The 19,215-nt window shown below is 39.6% G+C and overlaps 1 protein-coding gene across 1 annotated transcript in view; it reads right to left on the reverse strand.

Moving 5' to 3' along the window:
- Positions 1–4,544: 4,544 nt before the first annotated feature.
- Positions 4,545–19,215, reverse strand: part of COA5 (cytochrome c oxidase assembly factor 5) — a 34,649-nt gene continuing 19,978 nt past the window's right edge. The window contains exons 2-3 of the mRNA XM_019969765.2: positions 7,167–7,250; positions 4,545–5,074 (exon numbers count right to left, since the gene is read on the reverse strand). Of these exons, the coding sequence (XP_019825324.1) occupies positions 5,033–5,074; positions 7,167–7,250 (126 nt within the window). The 3' untranslated portion in view covers positions 4,545–5,032. The remainder of the gene's footprint in view (positions 5,075–7,166; positions 7,251–19,215) is intronic.

Here is a 19,215-nt window from a genome sequence, read left to right on the forward strand (position 1 = left end):
TAGAAAATACAAACAGACCAATCGCAAGTACTGAAACTGATTAAAAATCTTCCAGCAAACAAATAATCCAGGATCAGGTGACTTCACAGGCGAATTCTATCAAACATGTAAAGAAGAGTTAACAGCTACCCTTCTGAAACTCTTCCAAAAAAATTTCAGAGAAAGGAACATTCCCAAGCTCATTCTACCAATACAAGGCCACCGTCATACTGAAACCAAAATCAGACCACGATATCACAAAAAAAATTACAGGCCAATACCACTGATGAACATAGAAGCAAAAGTCCTCAACAGAGTATGATCATATTGAATCTAAAAACACATTAAAAGGATCATACACTATGATCAAGTGGAATTTATACCCGTGATGCAGTTTTCAGTATCTGGAAATCGATCCAGATATACAACATTGTTGTATAAATACAATGTTGTGAGATACACACATCAAGAAATTGAAGAATAAAAACCATGTGATCATCTCAATAGGTTCAGAAAAAGCTTTTGACATAATTCAACACCCATTTATGATAAAAATTCTCCAGAAAGGGGGCATAGAGGGAACCTACCTCAACATAATAAAGGCCGTATACAACAAACGCATAGCAAACATCATTCTCAACGGTGAAAAACTGAAAACATCTCTTTATGATCAGGAACAAGACAAGGATGTCCACTCTCACCACTTTTATTCAACATAATTTTGGAAGTCCTAGCCATGGCAATCAGAGAAGAAAAAGAAATAAAAGGAATCCAAATTGGAAAAGAAGAAGTAAAACTCACTCTTTCCAGATAACATGATACTATACACAGAAAATCCTAAAGATGCTACCAGAAAACCACTAGAGCTCTTCAGTGAATTTGATAAACTGGCAGGATACAAAATTAATTAACAGAAATATCTTGCATTCCCATACACTAATAACAAGATCAGAAAGAGAAATCAAGGAAACAATCCTATTTACCATCACATCAAAAAGAATAAAACACCTACCTAAGGAGGCAGAAGATCTGTACTCAGAAAACTGTAAGATACTGATGAAAGAAATAAAAGATGATACACACAGATGGAGAGATATACCATGTTCTTGGACTGGAAGAATCAATATTGTAAAAATGATGACACCACCCAAAGCAATCTACAGATTCCATGCAAACCCTATCAAATTAACAATGGCATTTTCCACAGAATTAGAACAAAAAATTTTACAATTTGTATGGAAACATGAAAGACCATGAATAACCAAAGTAATCTTGAGAAAGAAAAATGGAGCTGGAGGAATCAGGCCCCCTGACTTCAGACTACAAAGCTAGAGCAGTCAAAATAGTATGGTACTGGCACAAAAACAGGAATACAGATCAACGGAACAGGTACAAAGTCCAGAGATAAACCCTTATTCCTATGGCTACCTAATCCATGACAAAGGAGGCAAGAATATACAATGGAGAAAAGACAGTCTCTTCACTAAGTGGTTCTGGGCAAACCGGACAGCAAATGTAAAAGAATGAACACCACAGACAAAAATACTCAAAATGAGTTAAAGACCTAAATGCAAGGCCAGATACTAAAAACTCCTAGAGGAAAACATAGGCAGAACACTCTGACATTAATTACAGTAAGATCTTTTTCAATCCACCTCCTAGAGTAATGAAAATAAAAATAAAGAAAAGGGACCTAATTAAAAGCTTTTGTATAGCAAATGAAACCATAAACAAAAAGAAAAGATAATCCTCAAAATGGAAGAAAATATTTGCAAGTGAAGGAATCAACAAGAGATTAATCTCCAAAATGTACAAATAGCTCAATATCAAAAAAGCAAGCAACTCAGTTAAAAAAAAACAAAACACAGATCCAAAAAAACATTTCTTTAAAGAAGATAGATGGCTAAAAAGCATATGAAAAGATGCTCAACACATCACTAATCATTAGAGAAATGAAATCAAAACTGCAATGAGGTATCACCTCATACCAGTCAAAATGACCATCCAGAAACAATAAATGCTGGAGGAGGTTATGAAGAAAAGGGAACCCTCCTACACTGTTGATGAAAAAGTAAATTGGTACAGCTACTATGGAGATTCCTTAAAAAACTGAAAACAGAGCTACCATATGACCTAGCAGGGCTTCCCTTGTAGCTCAGTTGGTAAAGAATCTGCCCGCAATGAAGGAGACCTGGGTTCGATTCCTGGGTCAGGAAGAACCCCTGGAGAAGGAAATGGCAACCCACTCCAGTTTTCTTGCCTGGAGAATCCCATGGACAGAGGGGAAGCAAGAGTCTGACACGACTTAGCAACTAAACCACCACCAGCAGCCATATGACCTAGCAATCCTACTCCTGGGCATGTATCTGGAGAAAATCATAATTCAAAAACGTACATGCACCCCAATATTCACTGCAATGCTATTTACAATAGGCGAGATGTGGAAGTATCCTAAATGTCCATCAACAGAGGAGTGGATAAAGAAGATGAGACACATATATACAATAGAGTATTACTTGGCCAAAGAAAAAGAACAGAGCTAGGCCATTTGCAGCAACGTGAATGGTCCTAGGAACTGTCATACTGAATGAAGAGAGGCAGACAAACAACACTAGAGCGGAATAACAAACAGCACTTATATGCGGAACCTTAACTGACACAGATGAACTCAGCTTTAAAAAAGAAAGTTGTAGAAAACAAATTTACGGTTACCAGGGAGTAAGGGGGGAGGGAATACACTGGGAGATTAGGAGGGACATACACATACGCTATATATAAAACAGATAATAAGGACCTACTGTACAACACAGGGAACTCAATACTCTGTAATGGCACATATGGAAAAAGAAACCTACAAAAGGGAAATATATACACACACTCACAACTGAGTCATTTGATTGTACACGTGAAACCAACAGCACACTGTAAATCAACTATACTCCAATAAAATTTTCAAAAAATAAAAATGACTTAAAAATAGTTATCATATAAAAAACAAACAAAAATATGAAAAATAACAACTGTTGGTGATATGGAGAAGCTGCAATCCTCCTACATTGCTGGTGGGGATATAAATGATATAGCCACTGTGGAAAAGTTTGGGAGTTCATCATTTAAAGCTGGAGTTACCATATGACACAGAAATAAAACATGTCCACGTAAAATTCATTCATGAATGTTCATATCATTAGTCATAATAGCCCCAAAGTACAAACAACCCAAATCTTCATCAACTGATAAATGGTTACATGAAATGTGGTATATTTATATTATGGAATATTATTCAGCAATAAAAGGAAATGAAGTACAGATGGATGCTACATATAGATGAACCTTGAAAACATGAAGAAAGAATCCAGTCACAAAAGGTCACATGTTACATAATTCTAAGTTTATGAAATGCCCAGAAGAAGTGAATCTACAGACAGAAAATGTGTAAGCGGTTGCTAGGAACTGGGGTACCCAAGGAGAGAAGGGAATGCCCGCTAATGGAGACAGGGCTTCTCTCTGGAGCGGTGTAAATGCTCTGGAATTGGACAGTGGTGATGGGTTCATGACTCTGTGACTACTAAGAGAAAAAAAAGCTGAATCTTTACTTTAAGAGTGAATTTTAAGGTATTTGAATTTCTCCCAGTGAAGCTCTCAAAAAAGCTGTAGCTAAGAAAAGATAGGGCTCTATAACATAATTTGAGTTTCTTAACAAACTTAACCTTTAATAAAAGTTGTGGCACTTAAACAGATATATACAAAAATTTATTGAAAAAAATCTATCATTTTCTTTTTACCAATGAATAATATATAAAATAGACCTCAGTGATGTTCTGCAGCAAGGACCAGTGCTGATAACAGAATTTTCACTTTAGGTGAACTTTTAAGAAAGCAAAGAGCTATAAAATACCTTGATTGTTCTAACTCCAGTGAACTGCAGATCTATGAAGAAGCAACGGCTCTTCCATCATTCTTCAATCCTGAAAATAAAACTAGAAACTTGGATTCATATCTGGCTCTACTGTATTATGTGACTGGAATAAAATCACTGTGATTGTAAACTTTTTCAAGTATTTCATAATTTTCAGTCTTGCCTTCTAACGTCAACACCTGCTATTTCAGTTTGCTCTGAATCCTTTCCTTTTAGGATAAAGGCCCACCACTCAACCAAGGTGATTCTGACATGAATTACCAAATACAGTGCCTAAGACCCAGCCCTGGCCAAGATCATGGGGTCCTGTCCCTTTTCCCACAGGGACTGGTCCAATTCAAAGGCAGTTGTTCCAGAGAAGACAACAGTTCTTTTGTGGAATCTGATTAGTGGACCCCAGAAAAGGAGGTTATCTTTCTTCTTTTGGGATCACAGACTTTAAGGATGTGTGCTTTGGGGGGACACTGGCCTCTTCCCCATTATGGAGAGAGGGCCAGCCTAAAAATGAGGTCAGGAAACAGAAAAACACTCAGGAGAGGAGGCCAGAAGGCCTGGCAGCATAGTCCCAGATTTGGATCCAGCTTTGCCTAATGAGTGGCATTAACGTTTTGAGGTTGTTACTGAATGAATCAGTGCAGGGGAAGCATTTCTTCACCAAGCAGTCAAACACAATTTATTTTAGAACTAAATAGTACAATCTGAATAAAAGAAAGTTTTACCCTAAACTTTCCAGACGGATTATCTTCTCATCAGGCTGCATGTTGATTTTCACAGTCCCATCCCTGGCCTCCACAGTACTGACAAAGGATGCACAAATTTGTGTCATCTAGTAGAGAAGTCAAGTTGGAAACTAACAATCTTTCCATTCCCTGTGCTTCAGAACAATTCTTAAAACACATCTATTATGTTCTCAGCTCATAACTATTCAATTGAATTTTTATTCTAAGAATAACTTAGAACAAGGGAATCATTTATACCTACTGAAAACCAGAACTCATCCATTTTCTTGTTTCATGGAGGAAAAAACTGGTCCACCTGAACAGATGTAACAAAAAGTATGTTTCTTATTTTGGCTTCTCTGGATTAATGACCAGAGTCCTTTCTTGTATCCATCTTGGTTTCAACATAGTAGTATCAATATCCTTTTCTTCCCCTGAATCTTGATCTGGCATCCAACTGAAAATAAATACACAAGTAAATCACATTTTGGACACCATAATCAAACACAGTTTTGGTAACAGGTGTCACTACATGAGAGGAGTAAACCAGCCTCCAGCATAATCAAAAAGGCGACTGTCCCAGCTCGGGGGAGGAAAAAATAACAAAGAGGGAAAGAAGGCGTTAGAAACAAGAGTTCCATTCACGGTCACAGTAAGAATTCTTAAGTCCAACTTACATTCATCTTTTTTTCTGGAGTACACTCAATATACATTATTCTTCTAACAAAGCTGACTTTCTGATTAAGCTTTATTTGGGTTAATATTCAAGTGTTTTTAGAATCTTTAAATAGTAACTGAGAAAAGAGCCTTGAAATATATGTAACACACAGCCATTTTGAGATTACAAACCCTTAAATTACTACTCATAGGTCAACTGCATATTCTTTCACTTAAGCCTCCCAGTAAGGCCACTTCTTAAGTGAGGCCACAGGATGGAGGGTCCTAGTCAGTACAGAAGGCAGAACTGCAGTCAATACCATTCCACAGAAATCCCAGAGGAATGAATTAGTTTAGAGCTAAACCCTGTTAATGAGGACAACACAGCCAGTGTGGGACAGACCACTATCTCTTCATCTGAGCATCAGATACAGTAGCTAAGAGCCACACTTTCAAAAACCAAGTAATCTTCAAACGAGAGTCATGATCAGGATGATGAGATGCTACTATTAGGAGGGCACAGCCGATTCAAACTGACCATTTTACCTTCACTCTGAGTTACATACCCATTGTTTGAAATAATAAGCAAAATTACCAGCACAATTTAAATCATTTTATTTCAGGTTTTGACCAACCGAAGTTGCAACAGTTATTCCTCACACTGGAGGACTACCAGTGCGTCCTAGTCTTGAAGAAAGGTTGCAAGGGTCTCTTAAATCTGCTATAAGGTTCCTAATACTGCTCCTTCTAGAGTCAAAGTGTGAGTCAAGTTCTGCCTCGTACTGATATTTAGAAATGGTCAGAAGCATGTTAACTTTTTTTTACTCAAGATTATTACAAATGTCTGCAGAAGGCAGATAAAACTGTGGAAAAGCTTTATATGTTCTGATTTCTTAATGTTCTTTGGAGATCAAAGCCTGAGTTTCAGGATAGGAATTAACAGGGAGTTTATTACAAATCCAGTCATTGTGATTAATAAGGACACCTCATTGCCTCCTACACTAACTGTTCTTTATGACTTCTCAATTATATAAACATGATTTAACATTCTTGGAAAGGTCTAAAGGCTTGCATTTTACAAGGGTAACAAAACTGTGTGGGAGAAGGCAAGAAAATCCTCTTTTCCTACATTAAATGACAGGAAAATATGGCAAAGAACTGTGTCACTTGAGAAAGCATTGCCAATTTTAATCTCACTTTACACCTCCCTGGATCTGATTAGTTAGCAAAGTTTTTCTCTGGCCTCCCAGATCATAATATCCTATACGCTCTGCTTCTCCTATCAACAAAAGGAAAGGGATGTAAGTGCTGCTGACCAATCGAGAGCATGTTCAAGTTAAAGTTACTGCTGTTTTTAAAGGGATGTTCATTTTTGTGATTTCTTATTTTCTTTTCACAAACACAAGGCTCCTGGTTTCTATTCCAAAGACCTTTGTGAATCTTTGAATCAAAGATGAGATTTGTAATGTCCTTCAGGCTGTCTCTCCACAGTTCATCACTACAGATTCAAACACAGATGCCAACATTTTTTCCAATCACATCAACATGTAAGGAGCAGTACACACCCTTTAGATCCCGCATTATGGCTGTGCAATCGCCAAATGACCCAAATACAGTGACCAACATCAACTCTTTTCCATTTATACTTGCCAAGACCATGGTCTTAACTCGTTTTTAGAAATTCATGAAGTTCAGCTACTGTGGTCAGCATAATAGAACAATCAGCTGTGGGTTTCCATGAACCTCACATTAATTCACTGGGTGAGAAAAAAGTACATCTTTTTTTCCAAGTGACACCACTGCAACCTATTTATAATTACTAAGTCACTAACATATTTGACTCTACAGAGCTAATTTTGAGCATAAGCTTTTAAAAATCTTTAGCCACTTACCATTGATCTTTTACACTCAAAAAATGAGTATTTCAAAGCTTTGCAGTTTCCTTCCTTCAGACACTGCCGAGGGGATTTTCCTTCCTATGACACAAAAACAATATAAATACAAGGGAAAATTTCTCACAAAGTACAAAGTAACTGTCCAGTGTTTTTTTTTTGTTTTGTTTTTTTAAGCTAAGCAAAAGGAGAAAACAGTAATTTATATAATAAATAATTCATAAATCATTTTAACTGTTGGTACCTAAGGAGAAAAAGATAAAATAAGAAATGTGTAAAATAATTTGGGGGCACTTTAAGGATACCCTTGAATTCTTGAAAACACTGGTTTCCATGGGACACTTTTCTTTAAAATGTTTGTATAAAAATTTAGAAACTGACATCTCTAGCTCCTTCTGTGTAAGAAAGGAAGAGAGTGGAGGTGAAAGTAGTAACGGGGTTTCTTCAGTGTTTTCCGAACTTAGACCCTCAAGGAGCCCTGAAGACAGGGAGGACAGTGGGTGTGACACAGCGGCAGAGGCGGGAGAGCACGCAGGTGAGACTTCAGCCACACTGTGGGAGCAAAGGGGAGGTGTCTGTCCTGGAAGCCAGGATCAAGTCGCTTTAAAGTCTCCAATCACATTATCTTTTTATACAAGCAAGTCTACCTGGAACACACCTTTGCTTTTCCCACCCCTTACCTTCACAGTCAAGTTCTCTATTCTGAGAAGCTCACTAAGAATTGGAAAAGGAAAGTGAAATTTTAAACAAAATTATATACACTAGTGAGGGAAGATCTTCCTGGGCGCAATGTGTAATTAACTTGTCTTTAAGCAGTGAAAGCTCATAAGAGCTTAAGAAAATTAGATTGAACCATTCCCTTTCTGCCAACAAGACAGGATACTGTTGAAGTTCAGAAGCAGGTACTGCTATAAGATTAGTGCTATTTCTGATTTTAACAAAATAATAAGACTTTAAAAATCACACTTGATAAAGTAACTGTGAAAAGTAGTAAGAGCTAAAATTTAGTAGTATTTTAGCAGGTAAATCCCAGACAACCGCCGGTTTTTCAGACACCTACTTGCAGCAAGCGGTGGCTGCGCGGCGCTGGCGTGGCCGAGAGGAGCTACCCCACGTCCAAGGTAAGAGAAACCCCAGTAAGACGGCAGACGCTGAGAGAGGGCATCAGAGGGCAGACAGACTGAAACCACAATCACAGACAACTAGCCAATCTGACCACATGGACCACAGTCTTGTCTAACTCAATGAAACTAAGCCCTGCCGTGTAGCGCCACCCAAGACACAGCTGACGGTGGCTCAGATCATGAACTCCTTATTGCCAAATTCAGATTTAAACTGAAGAAAGGCAATGCCAAAGAACGCTCAAACTACCACACAATTGCACTTATCCTCACACGCTAGTAAAGTAATGCTCAAAATTCTCCAAGCCAGGTTTCAGCAATATGTGAAGCGTGAAATTCCAGATGTTCCAGCTGGTTTTAGGAAAGGCAGAGGAACCAGAGATCAAATAGCCAATATCCGCTGGATCATCAAAAAAGCAAGAGTGTTCCAGAAAAACATCTATTTCTGCTTTATTGACTATGCCAAAGCCTTTGACTGTGTGGATCACAAGAAACTCTGGAAAATTCTGAAAGAGACGGGAATACCAGACCACCTGACCTGCCTCTTGAGAAATCTGTATGCAGGTCAGGAAGCAACAGTTTGAACTAGACACGGAACAGACTGGTTCCAAATCGGGAAAGGAGTACGTCAAGGCTGTTTATTGTCACCCTGCTTATTTAACTTATATGCAGAGTACATCATGAGAAACGCTGGACTGGAAGAAGCAGAAGCTAGAATCAAGATTGCTGGGAGAAATATCAATAACCTCAGATATGCAGATGACACCACCCTTATGGCAGAAAGTGAAGAAGAACTAAAGAGCCTCTTGATGAAAGTGAGAGGACAGTGAAAAAGTTGGCCATAGCTCAACATTCAGAAAACAAAGATCATGGCATCCAGTCCCATCACTTTATGGCAAATAGATGGGGAAATAGTGGCTGACTTTATTTTTTGGGGGTCCAAAATCACTGCAGATGGTGACTGCAGCCATGAAATTAAAAGACGCTTACTCCTTGGAAGAAAAGTTATGACCAACCTAGACAGCATATTAAAAAGCAGAGACATTACTTTGCCAACAAAGGTCCGTCTAGTCAAGCCTATGGTTTTTCCTGTGGTTATGTATGGATGTGAGAATTGGACTATAAAGAAAGCTGAGCGCCAGAGAATTGATGCTTTTGAACTGTGGTGTTGGAGAAGACTCTTGAGAGTCCCTAGGACTGCAAGGAGATCCAACCAGTCCATCCTAAAGGAGACCAGTCCTGAGTGTTCATTGGAAGGACTGATGTTGAAGCTGAAACTCCAATACTTCAGCCATCTGGTGCAAAGAGCTGAAGCATTTGAAAAGACCCTGATGCTGGGAAAGACTGAAGGCAGTGGGAGAAGGGGACGACAGAGGATGAGATGGTTGGATGGCATCACCGCTCAATGGACATGAGTTTGGGTAAACTCTGGGAGTTGGTGATGGACAGGGAGACCTGGCGTGCTGTGGTCCATGGGGTTGCAAAGAGTCGGACACAACTGAGCAACTGAACTGAACTTTTCCTTTTCAGCATTATTTTTTCTTTTGGGTAGTTTTGGTCACTGCCTCCTATAAAATGTTATAGTAACAACTTAACAGAAGCAGAAGAGATTAAGAAAGGGTGGAAAGAACATGTGGAAGAACTATACAGAAAAGGTCTTTATGACCCAGATAACCACAGTGGTGTGGTCACTCACTCAGAGCCAGACATCTTGGAGTATCTTGGAGTCCAGTGGGTCTTAAGAAGCATTTCTATGAACAAAGTTAATGGAGATAACAGAATGTTTACCTACTGAAATAGTACTAAATTTTAGCTCTTACCTAGCTCACATCATAAGCTCCTTACTGGAAGATTCAGGCTTAAACTGAAGAAAGTAGGGAAAAACACTAGACCATTCAGGTATTACCTAAATCAAATCCCTTATGATTATACAGTGGAGGTGACAAATACTTCAGGGGATTAGATCTGCCTACTAGATTCTTAAATGAATGATGCAAAGAAAGAGAGGAAAATAACAGAATGGGAAAAACTAGGGATCTCATCAATAAAATTGGAGATATCAAGAGCACATTTCATGCAAGGATGGGCACAATAAAGGACAGAAATGCTAAAGACCTAACAGAAGCAGAAGAGATTAAGAGGAGGTAGCAAGAATACACAGCAGAACTGCACCAACAAGGTGTTAATGACCCAGAAAACCATGATGGTGTAGTCACTCACTTAAGAGCCAGATATCCTGGAGTGTGAAGTCAAGTCGGCCTACAAACAAAGCTAGAGGAGGGAAGCAGTTCCAAGATGGCAGAGGAATAGGAGGGGGAGACCACTTTCTCCCCTACAAATACATCAAAATATCATCTGCGTGTGGAGCAACTTCCACTAAACAACTTCTGAGTGTTGGCAGAGGACCCCAGATACCAATTTCTCTAAAATTATGTAGCACAAAGGATAAAGACGAAAAGGGAGAGCAAGGATTTTCGGATGGAGACTAGTCCTGGGGAGGGAGTCGAGAAGTTTCCACACAACAGGAAACCCTCTCATAGGTGGGATCAGTGGGGAGCTTTGGAATCTCAGAGGCAGCATAAAAAATCACCACAGAAATCCTGCTGAAAGGCAATTACCAGCCAAGAAGCAGCTCCCAGGCTTGCAACTGCCCACAGTGAGTGGGGCCGGGTGCAGAGGTGCGTGCTGCAGTCGGTCCTTAGGGAAAAGGCCAGGGTTGAATGCCACGAGGACTCAATGAGGGGACCAATGTGACACAGCACAGACAGAATGGGGAAAACCCAAACCATGGGAAGGCCAGAGAAACAAAGAAAAGCAAGGGACCTTTCCCTAGGTAAGGCTCTAATGCCGCACCATGACCCCTGGTGCACTCACAGAGCAAAGGGTCGCACCCCTGCAAATATCAAAGGGGAGCTGCTGTTTGTGGCTCTCCCTGGAGGCAGAGAGACAGGTGTAGGACAGCCAGAGGCGAAAGGCAAGGGACCACTGCAATCTCAGCCCCAGGGACCATGTTTCCCAGCAAGCACTAAGCAGGCTGCCAACCGCTAACCACGTCTTCCTGGGATCCTGGATGGTTCCCATCTGCCGGCAGTGTCACAGCCTGAGACCAGCTCCCCTGAGGAAATGCACAGCCCACTGGGACTGTGCCCTCACAGTGCACCCGGGAGCCTGAGCAGCTTGGACTTGGGAGGCACATGCTGCCTTGCGCTGTGGCAGCCCCCGTGTGGTCCATCCACTGCAAGTGCTCCCCACACATGAGTGTTTTGTTAGCAGTGCCCCTCCCCCTCCAAAGCACAGCTGAGCAAGTGCACCCAAATTAGTGGGCATTTTCACCCTCTCATGTCAGGGCAGAAATTAGACACTGAAGAGAGACCTGCAAACAGAGGAGGCCAACCTAAGCAATGAAAAGGAGGGGGGACCGCTCCAGAACCGGCAGGTGCAACAGATTAAAACCCTGCAGTTAAGCTGCGACGGTACATTTGAGGGGCAACCGCAGACTTTGAGAACAAGCACGAGCTGGAACAAGGGAAAATCTGACACTGAACTGACCCCACACTACCCACAACAGCTCCAGAGACATTTCTGATATGTTTTTCTTGTTATTATTTTTAAAGTTTTTGTTAGTTTTTAAATTCCTTTTAATTTGTTATTATTATTTTATCTTTTTTTCCCTCTTTTTTCCCCTTCCTTTGCTTTTTCCCCTCATATTGTCCTAATATGCTTCTTTAGTACTCCTTTAACTTTTTAATAGCCTACTTATATCTTTCTTTAAAAAAACTTACTTTTTAAATAAATCCCACATTGTTTATTTTTATGTTTGACTCTGGCTTTTTGTATATTGTACTTTTGAGAGTCTAATTTTTACTTTAGTTTTTTAACTTTTGCTTTTTGGGCTCTTGTTATTAATTTTGTATCTTTAAGAGTCTGATTTTCAGTATCCATTTTCACTTAGGGATTTCATTACTGGCTTGATTGGTCCCTTCCCTTTTGACTCTCCCTTTTCTCCTGATCACCTCTATCTGCTTTCTCCCTCTTCTCTTTTCTGTATAACTCTGTGAATCTCTTTGTTTCCGGCTGTGGTGAGTTGTTTCACCATTAACCTAGTGGTTTTATCTTCTGTGCTGTGTGGTTGGAATCTTGATGCTACTGTAAAAGGTGGGGACCGAAACCCAGAGGCAGGAGGCTCAACTCCAGAACTTTGGACCATAACAAAACTCCTGACCCCGGGGAACATTAATAGATAAAGGCCTATCCCAAAACCTCCATACTACACTGAGATCAAGCTCCACCCAAGAGCCAGCAACCTCCAGTGCAAGACACCCCACACTGATCCTCCAGCAAAGCAGGAACACGACACTGAACATTAAAAAAATGAGAAGGCTGCCCAAAGGTATACCAAACCCATAAACTCACTACTGGACACTGTACTGTCCTCCAGAGAGACAACATCCAGCTCCATTCACCAGGAAACAGACACAAGTTCCCCAACCAGGAGACCTTCACAAGCCACTGGGCCAACCCAACCCACAGGCAGCAGACTCCACAATTGAGAGGAACTATGCCCCTCCAGCATGCAGAAAGCAGACCGTAAACACAGCACACTAAATAAAATGAAAAGGCAAAGAAATACCCAGCAGGTCAAAGAATATGAAAAAAACCACCAAACCAAACCAAAGATGAAGAAATAGGAAGTCTACCTGAAAAAGAATTCAGAATGATGATAGTAAAGATGATACAAAATCTTGAAAACAAAATGGAGATACAGATAAACAGACTAGAGACACAGATTGAGAAGACGTAAGAAATGTTTACAAGCACCTACCTAGAAGGAATAAAGAACAGCCAATCAGTAATGAACAATGTAATAACTGAGATGAAAAATACTCTGGACGGAACCAACAGTAAAGTAATTGAGGCAGAAGAAAGGATAAGTGAGCTGGCGGATAGAATGGTATAAATGAATGAAACAGTGCAAAAAAGAACAAAGACTAGAAAGAAATGAGGACAGCCACAGAGACCTCTGGGACAATGTTAAGTGCCCCAACATTCAAATCATAGGCATTCCAGAAGACAATAAAAGGAAAGAATATGATAAAGTACTGGAGATAACAGTCGAAAACTTACCTAAAATGGGGAAGGAAATAGCCACCCAAGTCCAAGAACAGAGTCTCATACAGGATAAACCCAAGGAGAAACACACCAAGACACATAGTAATCAAACTAACAAAAATTAAACACAAATAATAAATGTTAAAAGCAGCAAGGGAAAAGCAACAAATAACACACAAGGGGATCCTCATAAGGATAGCAATCGATCTTTCAACAGGAACTCTGCAGGCCAGAAACAAATGGCAGGATATATTTAAGTGATGAAAGGAAAAAGCAACCAAGATTACTCGACCCAACAAAGATCTCAGTCAGATTTAAAGAAGAAATCAAAAGCTTTACAGACAAGCAAAAGCTAACAGAATTCAGCACCACCAAATCAGCACTTCAACAAATGCTAAAAGATTTTCTCTTGACAGGAAACATGGAAAAGGTTTATAAAACAATAAAGTAAATGGTAATGGGATCATGCTTATCAATAATTACCGTAAACATACATAGGTTAAATGCTCCAACCAAAGACAAAGACTGGCCAAATGGATACAAAAACAAGACCCCTATATAATGCTGCCTACAAGAGACCCACCTCAAACCAAGGGACACATACAGACTGAAAGTGAGGGGATGGAAAAGATATCTCATGCAAATGGAGACCAAAAGAAAGCTGGAGTAGCAATTCTCATATCAGATAAAATACTTCAAAATAAAAACTGTTATAAGAGATGCGGGGAGCGAGCTCCGCCCATGGCAAAGGTCATGAGGAAGGAGGCTTGGCATACGCAAAGGCAGGATCAAGCCTCAGGAGTCTCCCTGGAAATTCTCGAGCATCTACCCCCAAAACCAGAGTCTGCCTACTTTCTGCTTTGTGCTCTCACCTACACCTCTGACTTTACGGGGGGCTATCCCCCCCTACCTCTCTCTGAAAAAAGAGTTAGCTTACAGCTCCAGTTAATAATTCCTGGGTGTGACAGTGTTTCAACCTACAAACTCCTTTGGAAATCCTCTAGCCTGCCAGAATAGGTTTTTCCGGCCACATGTGATTGTTCAGAGCCTCCCAACTGTGAGAGGCAGGAGATGTTCTAAACTGTCTAAACACAGATTCCTTTGAGTAGTTAAAAGATTGTTTAGAAATTGTATTGGTGAAGGGTTTTTCACTTATTGGGCCAATGTTTGCTTCTAAGTCTCCATACTCCCTACCTACTGTGTCCTTGGCAGTGTATTGATTGGTATAATGGGTGTATAGAAATGTAAGTAGTAGCCTCAATGTTTGTAACCTTGGACCCTTGAGTTAATTCTTTTCTTGATTGAGCCCACCTCACCTTTGCCCTATAGGAATGCAGCTTTGTCCAATGCTTGTTTAGAGGCTGGTGCCTGACTTTGGAATAATCACCTTTAGAGAAAGATAAGTTTCTTAAAATGTTAACAGACCTCCTGGCCAGAAGATGATGTAATTCACCTGAACTTTTGCATATGATAAATTTGAAAGCCTGGCTTCGATTAGGGCCAGGAGCTGCTGTCCTTGCATGACTCCACCCCTTCCCCCATTATCCTCTATGCACAATTTAAGGCAATTATAAATATATATGCACCCAACATAGGAACATCTCAATACATAAGGCAAATTCTAACAACTATTAAAGGGGAAACTGACAGTAACACAAAAATATTGGGGGGCTTTAATATCCCACTCACACCAATGGACAGATCATCCAGACAGAAAATTAACAAGCTTAAATGATACATTGGACCACACAGACCTAATTGATCTGCAGGACATTTCACCCCAAAACAATGGATTCCACTTTTTTCTCAAATGTGCATGGAACATTCTCCAGGACAGATCACATCTTGGGCCACAAATCAAGCCTTGGTGAGTATTAAAAAACTGAAATCATTTCAAGAACTTTTTCTGATCATAATACTGTAAGATTAGATATCAACTACAGGAAAAAAAAACTGTAAGAAAACACAAACATATGGAGGCTAAACAACACGCTTCTGAGTTACCAACAGATCACTGAAGAAATGAAAAAGGAAGTCAAAATATGCATAGAAACAAATGACAATGAAAACACAACAATCCAGGACTATGGACTCTACAGTAAAGCAGTGCTAAGAGGGAGGTTCACAGCAATACAAGCCTGCCTCAAGAAACAAGAGAAAATCAAACAAACCACCTAACCTTATACCTAAAGCAACTAGAAAAAGAACAATAAAAACCCAAAGTCAGCAGAAGGGAAGAAATCATAAAAATCAGCAGAAATAAATGAAAAAGATATTGAGAAGATAAACCAAAGAGACAAACTGTTAGCCAAACACATCAAGATACAAAAGAGGGAGATGACTCAAACCAATAAAATTAGAAATGAAAATGGAGAAATTACAACAGACAACACACAGATACAAACAAACATAAACTACTATGAGCAACTGTATGCCAATAAAATGGACAACTTGGAAGAAATGAACAAATTCTTGGAAAAGTATAACCTTCCAAAACTCAACCAGGAAGAAACAGAAATTCACAAGCATGGAAAACAGAACTATAATCAAAAATCTTCCAACAAACAAAAGCCCAGGACCAGATGGTTTCATGGGTGAATTCTGCCAAAAATTTCAAGAAGAGCTAATACCTATCCTACTCAAACTCTTCCAGAAAATTGCAGAGGAAGGAAAACTTCCAAACTCATCCTACAAGGGCACATGAATCACTCTGATAGCAGAATCAGATGAAGATGCCACATGCACAAAAAGTAAACTACAGGCCAATATCACTGATGAACACAGATGCAAAAATCCTCAGCAGATTCTGGCAAACAGAATCCAATGACATATTAAAAAGATAATACATCATGATCAAGTGGGCTTTAGTCCAAGGATGTAAGAACTCTTCAATATTCACAAATCAATTGATGTGATACACCATATCAACAAATTGAAAGATAAAAACCATATGATTATTCCCACAGATGCAGAGAAAGCCTTTTACAAAATTCAAAACTCATTTATGATAAAAAATTCTCCAGAAAGTAGGCATAGAAGGGACATACCTCAAGATAATAAAAGCCACATACAACAAACCCACAGCAAACATTATCTTCAATGGCTAAAACTTGAAAGCATTTCCTCGAAAATCAGGAACAAGACAAGGGTGCCCACTCTCACTACTGCTACTCAACATAGCTTTGGAAATCCTAGCCACAGCAATCAGAGAAGAAAAAGAAGTAAAAGGAATCCAGGATGGAAAAGTAGAAGTAAATGTCTCACACAGATGACGTGATTCTCTACACAGAAAACCCCAAAGATGCCAGCAGGAAATAACTAGAGCTAATCAATGAATGTAGTAAATTCAAAAGATATAAAATGAATACACAGAAATCCCTTGCATTCCTATATACCAACAATGAAAACAGAAAGAAAAATTAAGGAAACAATCCCATTCACCATTGCAATGAAAAGAATAAAATATTTAGACATACAGACACTGTAAAACACTGATGAAAAAAATCAAAGATAACACAAATAGACGGAGAAATACCACATTCTTGGATTGGAAGAATTGATATAGTGAAAATGAATATACTACCCAAAGCAATCTACAGAGTCAATGCAATCCCTATCAAACTACCAATGGTATTTTTCACAAAATTAAAACCAATAATTTCACAATTTGTATGAGCTACAAAAGATCCAAAATAGCCAAAGCAATCTTGAGAAAGAAGAATGGAACCAGAATCAACTTTCCCAACTTCAGACTATACTACAAAGCTACAGTCATCAAGACAGTACTGGCACAAAGACAGAAATACAGATCAACGGAACAAAATAGAAAGTTCAGAGATATATCCATACCTATGGACACCCTATCTTTGACAAAGGAAGCAAAAATATTCAATGGAGAAAAGACAGTCTCTTCAACCAGTGGTGCTGGGAAGACTGGTCAGCTGTGCTTAGAAGAATGACACTAGGACGGTGCTACCACCACACACAAAAATAAACCCAAGATGGACTGAAGACCTAGATGCAAGACCGGCAACTATACAACTCGCAGACAAAAACAGAACACTCTCTGACCCACCTCCCAGAGTAATGGAAATAAAAAAATGAACAAACAAATGGGACCTAATTAAGCGTAAAACCTTTTGCACAATGAAGGAGACTATGAACAAGGTGAAAAGACAGCCCTCAGAATGGGAGAAAGCAACAGCAAATGAAACAACTGACACAGGACTAGTCTCCAAAATATATTTAGCAGCTCAATACGAGAAAAATGAACAACCCAATCAGAAAGTGGGCAGAAGACCTAAACAGACGTTTCTCCAAGAAGACATACAGATGGCTAGTAAACACATGAAAAGATGCTTGACATTTCTCATCATTAGAGAACTGCAAATCAAAAACACAATGAGGTATTATCTCACACTGGTCGGAATGGCTATCATCAAAAAGTCTACAAACAATAAATGCTGTAGAGGACATGGAGAAAAGGGAACCCTCTTACACTGTTGGTGGAGAACAGTGTGGAGATTCCTCAAAAGCCAAGAACAGAATTGCCATGCAACCCAGCAATCTCACTGCTGGGCATAAACCCCAAGGAAACCAGAACTGAAGGAGACACAAGTACCCCAGTGTTCACTGCAGCACTGTTTACAATAGCTAAGACATGGAAGCAACCTAGATGTCCATTGGCAGATGAATAGATAGGAAGTTGTAGTACATATACACAATGGAATATTACTCAGTTATAAAAACTAATGCATTTGAGTCAGTTCTAATGAGGTGGATGAAGCTGGAGTCGATCATACAGAGTGAAGTATATCAGAAAGAGACAAATACTGTATATTAACACATATATATGGCATTTAGAAAGATGGTACCAACAATCCTACCTGCAGGGCAACAAAGGAGAAAGATGTAAAGAACAGACTTTTGGACTCAGTGGGAGAAGGCGAGAATGGGATGACTTGAGAGAATAGCATTGAAACGTACATATCACCATATGTAAAACAGAGGACTAGTGCAAGTTTGATGCACGAAGCAGAGCACCCAAAGCTGGCGCTCTGGGACACCTAGAGGGACAGGGTGGGGAGGGAGGTGAGAAGGGGATTCAGGATGGGGCGGACATATGTATGTCTATGGCCAATTCATGTTGATGTATGGCAAAAACCATCACAATACTGTAATTATCCTCCAATTAAAATAAATTAATTTTTAAAAAATAAAAACATAAGAAGCAAAGAACAAACAAACAAAAGCTAGAGGAGGTGATGGAATTCCAGCTGAGCTATTTAAAATCTTAAAAGATGATGCTATTAAAGTGCTGCACTCAATATGTCAGCAAACTTGGAAAACTCAGCAATGGGCAACGGATGGGGAAAGATCAGTTTTCATTCCAATCCCAAAGAAAGGCAATGACAAAAAATGTTCAAACTACCAAGCAACTGCACTCAATTCACTAGCTAGTAAGGCTATGCTCAAAATCCTTCAAGCTAGGCTTCAGCACTACATGAACCGAGAACTTCAAGATGTACAAGCTGGGTTTAGAAAAGGAACCAGAGATCAAACTGCCAACATTCATTGGATCATAAAGCAAGGGGATTCCAGAAAAACATCTACTTCTGCTTCATTGACTATGATAAACCTTTGACTGTGTGGATCACAACAAACTGTGGAAAATTATTAAAGCGATGGGAATACCAAATCCCCTTACCTGTCTTCTGCTGTCTCCTAAGAAACCTGTATGCAGGTCAGGAAGCAACAGCTAGAACCAGCCAAAGGGAGAAAAAGATGGCGGAGGCGGAGGTGGATGTGGAGTGCATCTC

This window comes from Bos indicus, chromosome 11 (assembly GCF_029378745.1).
Source record: "Bos indicus isolate NIAB-ARS_2022 breed Sahiwal x Tharparkar chromosome 11, NIAB-ARS_B.indTharparkar_mat_pri_1.0, whole genome shotgun sequence".
In the NCBI taxonomy this organism is placed as follows: Eukaryota; Metazoa; Chordata; class Mammalia; order Artiodactyla; family Bovidae; genus Bos; species Bos indicus.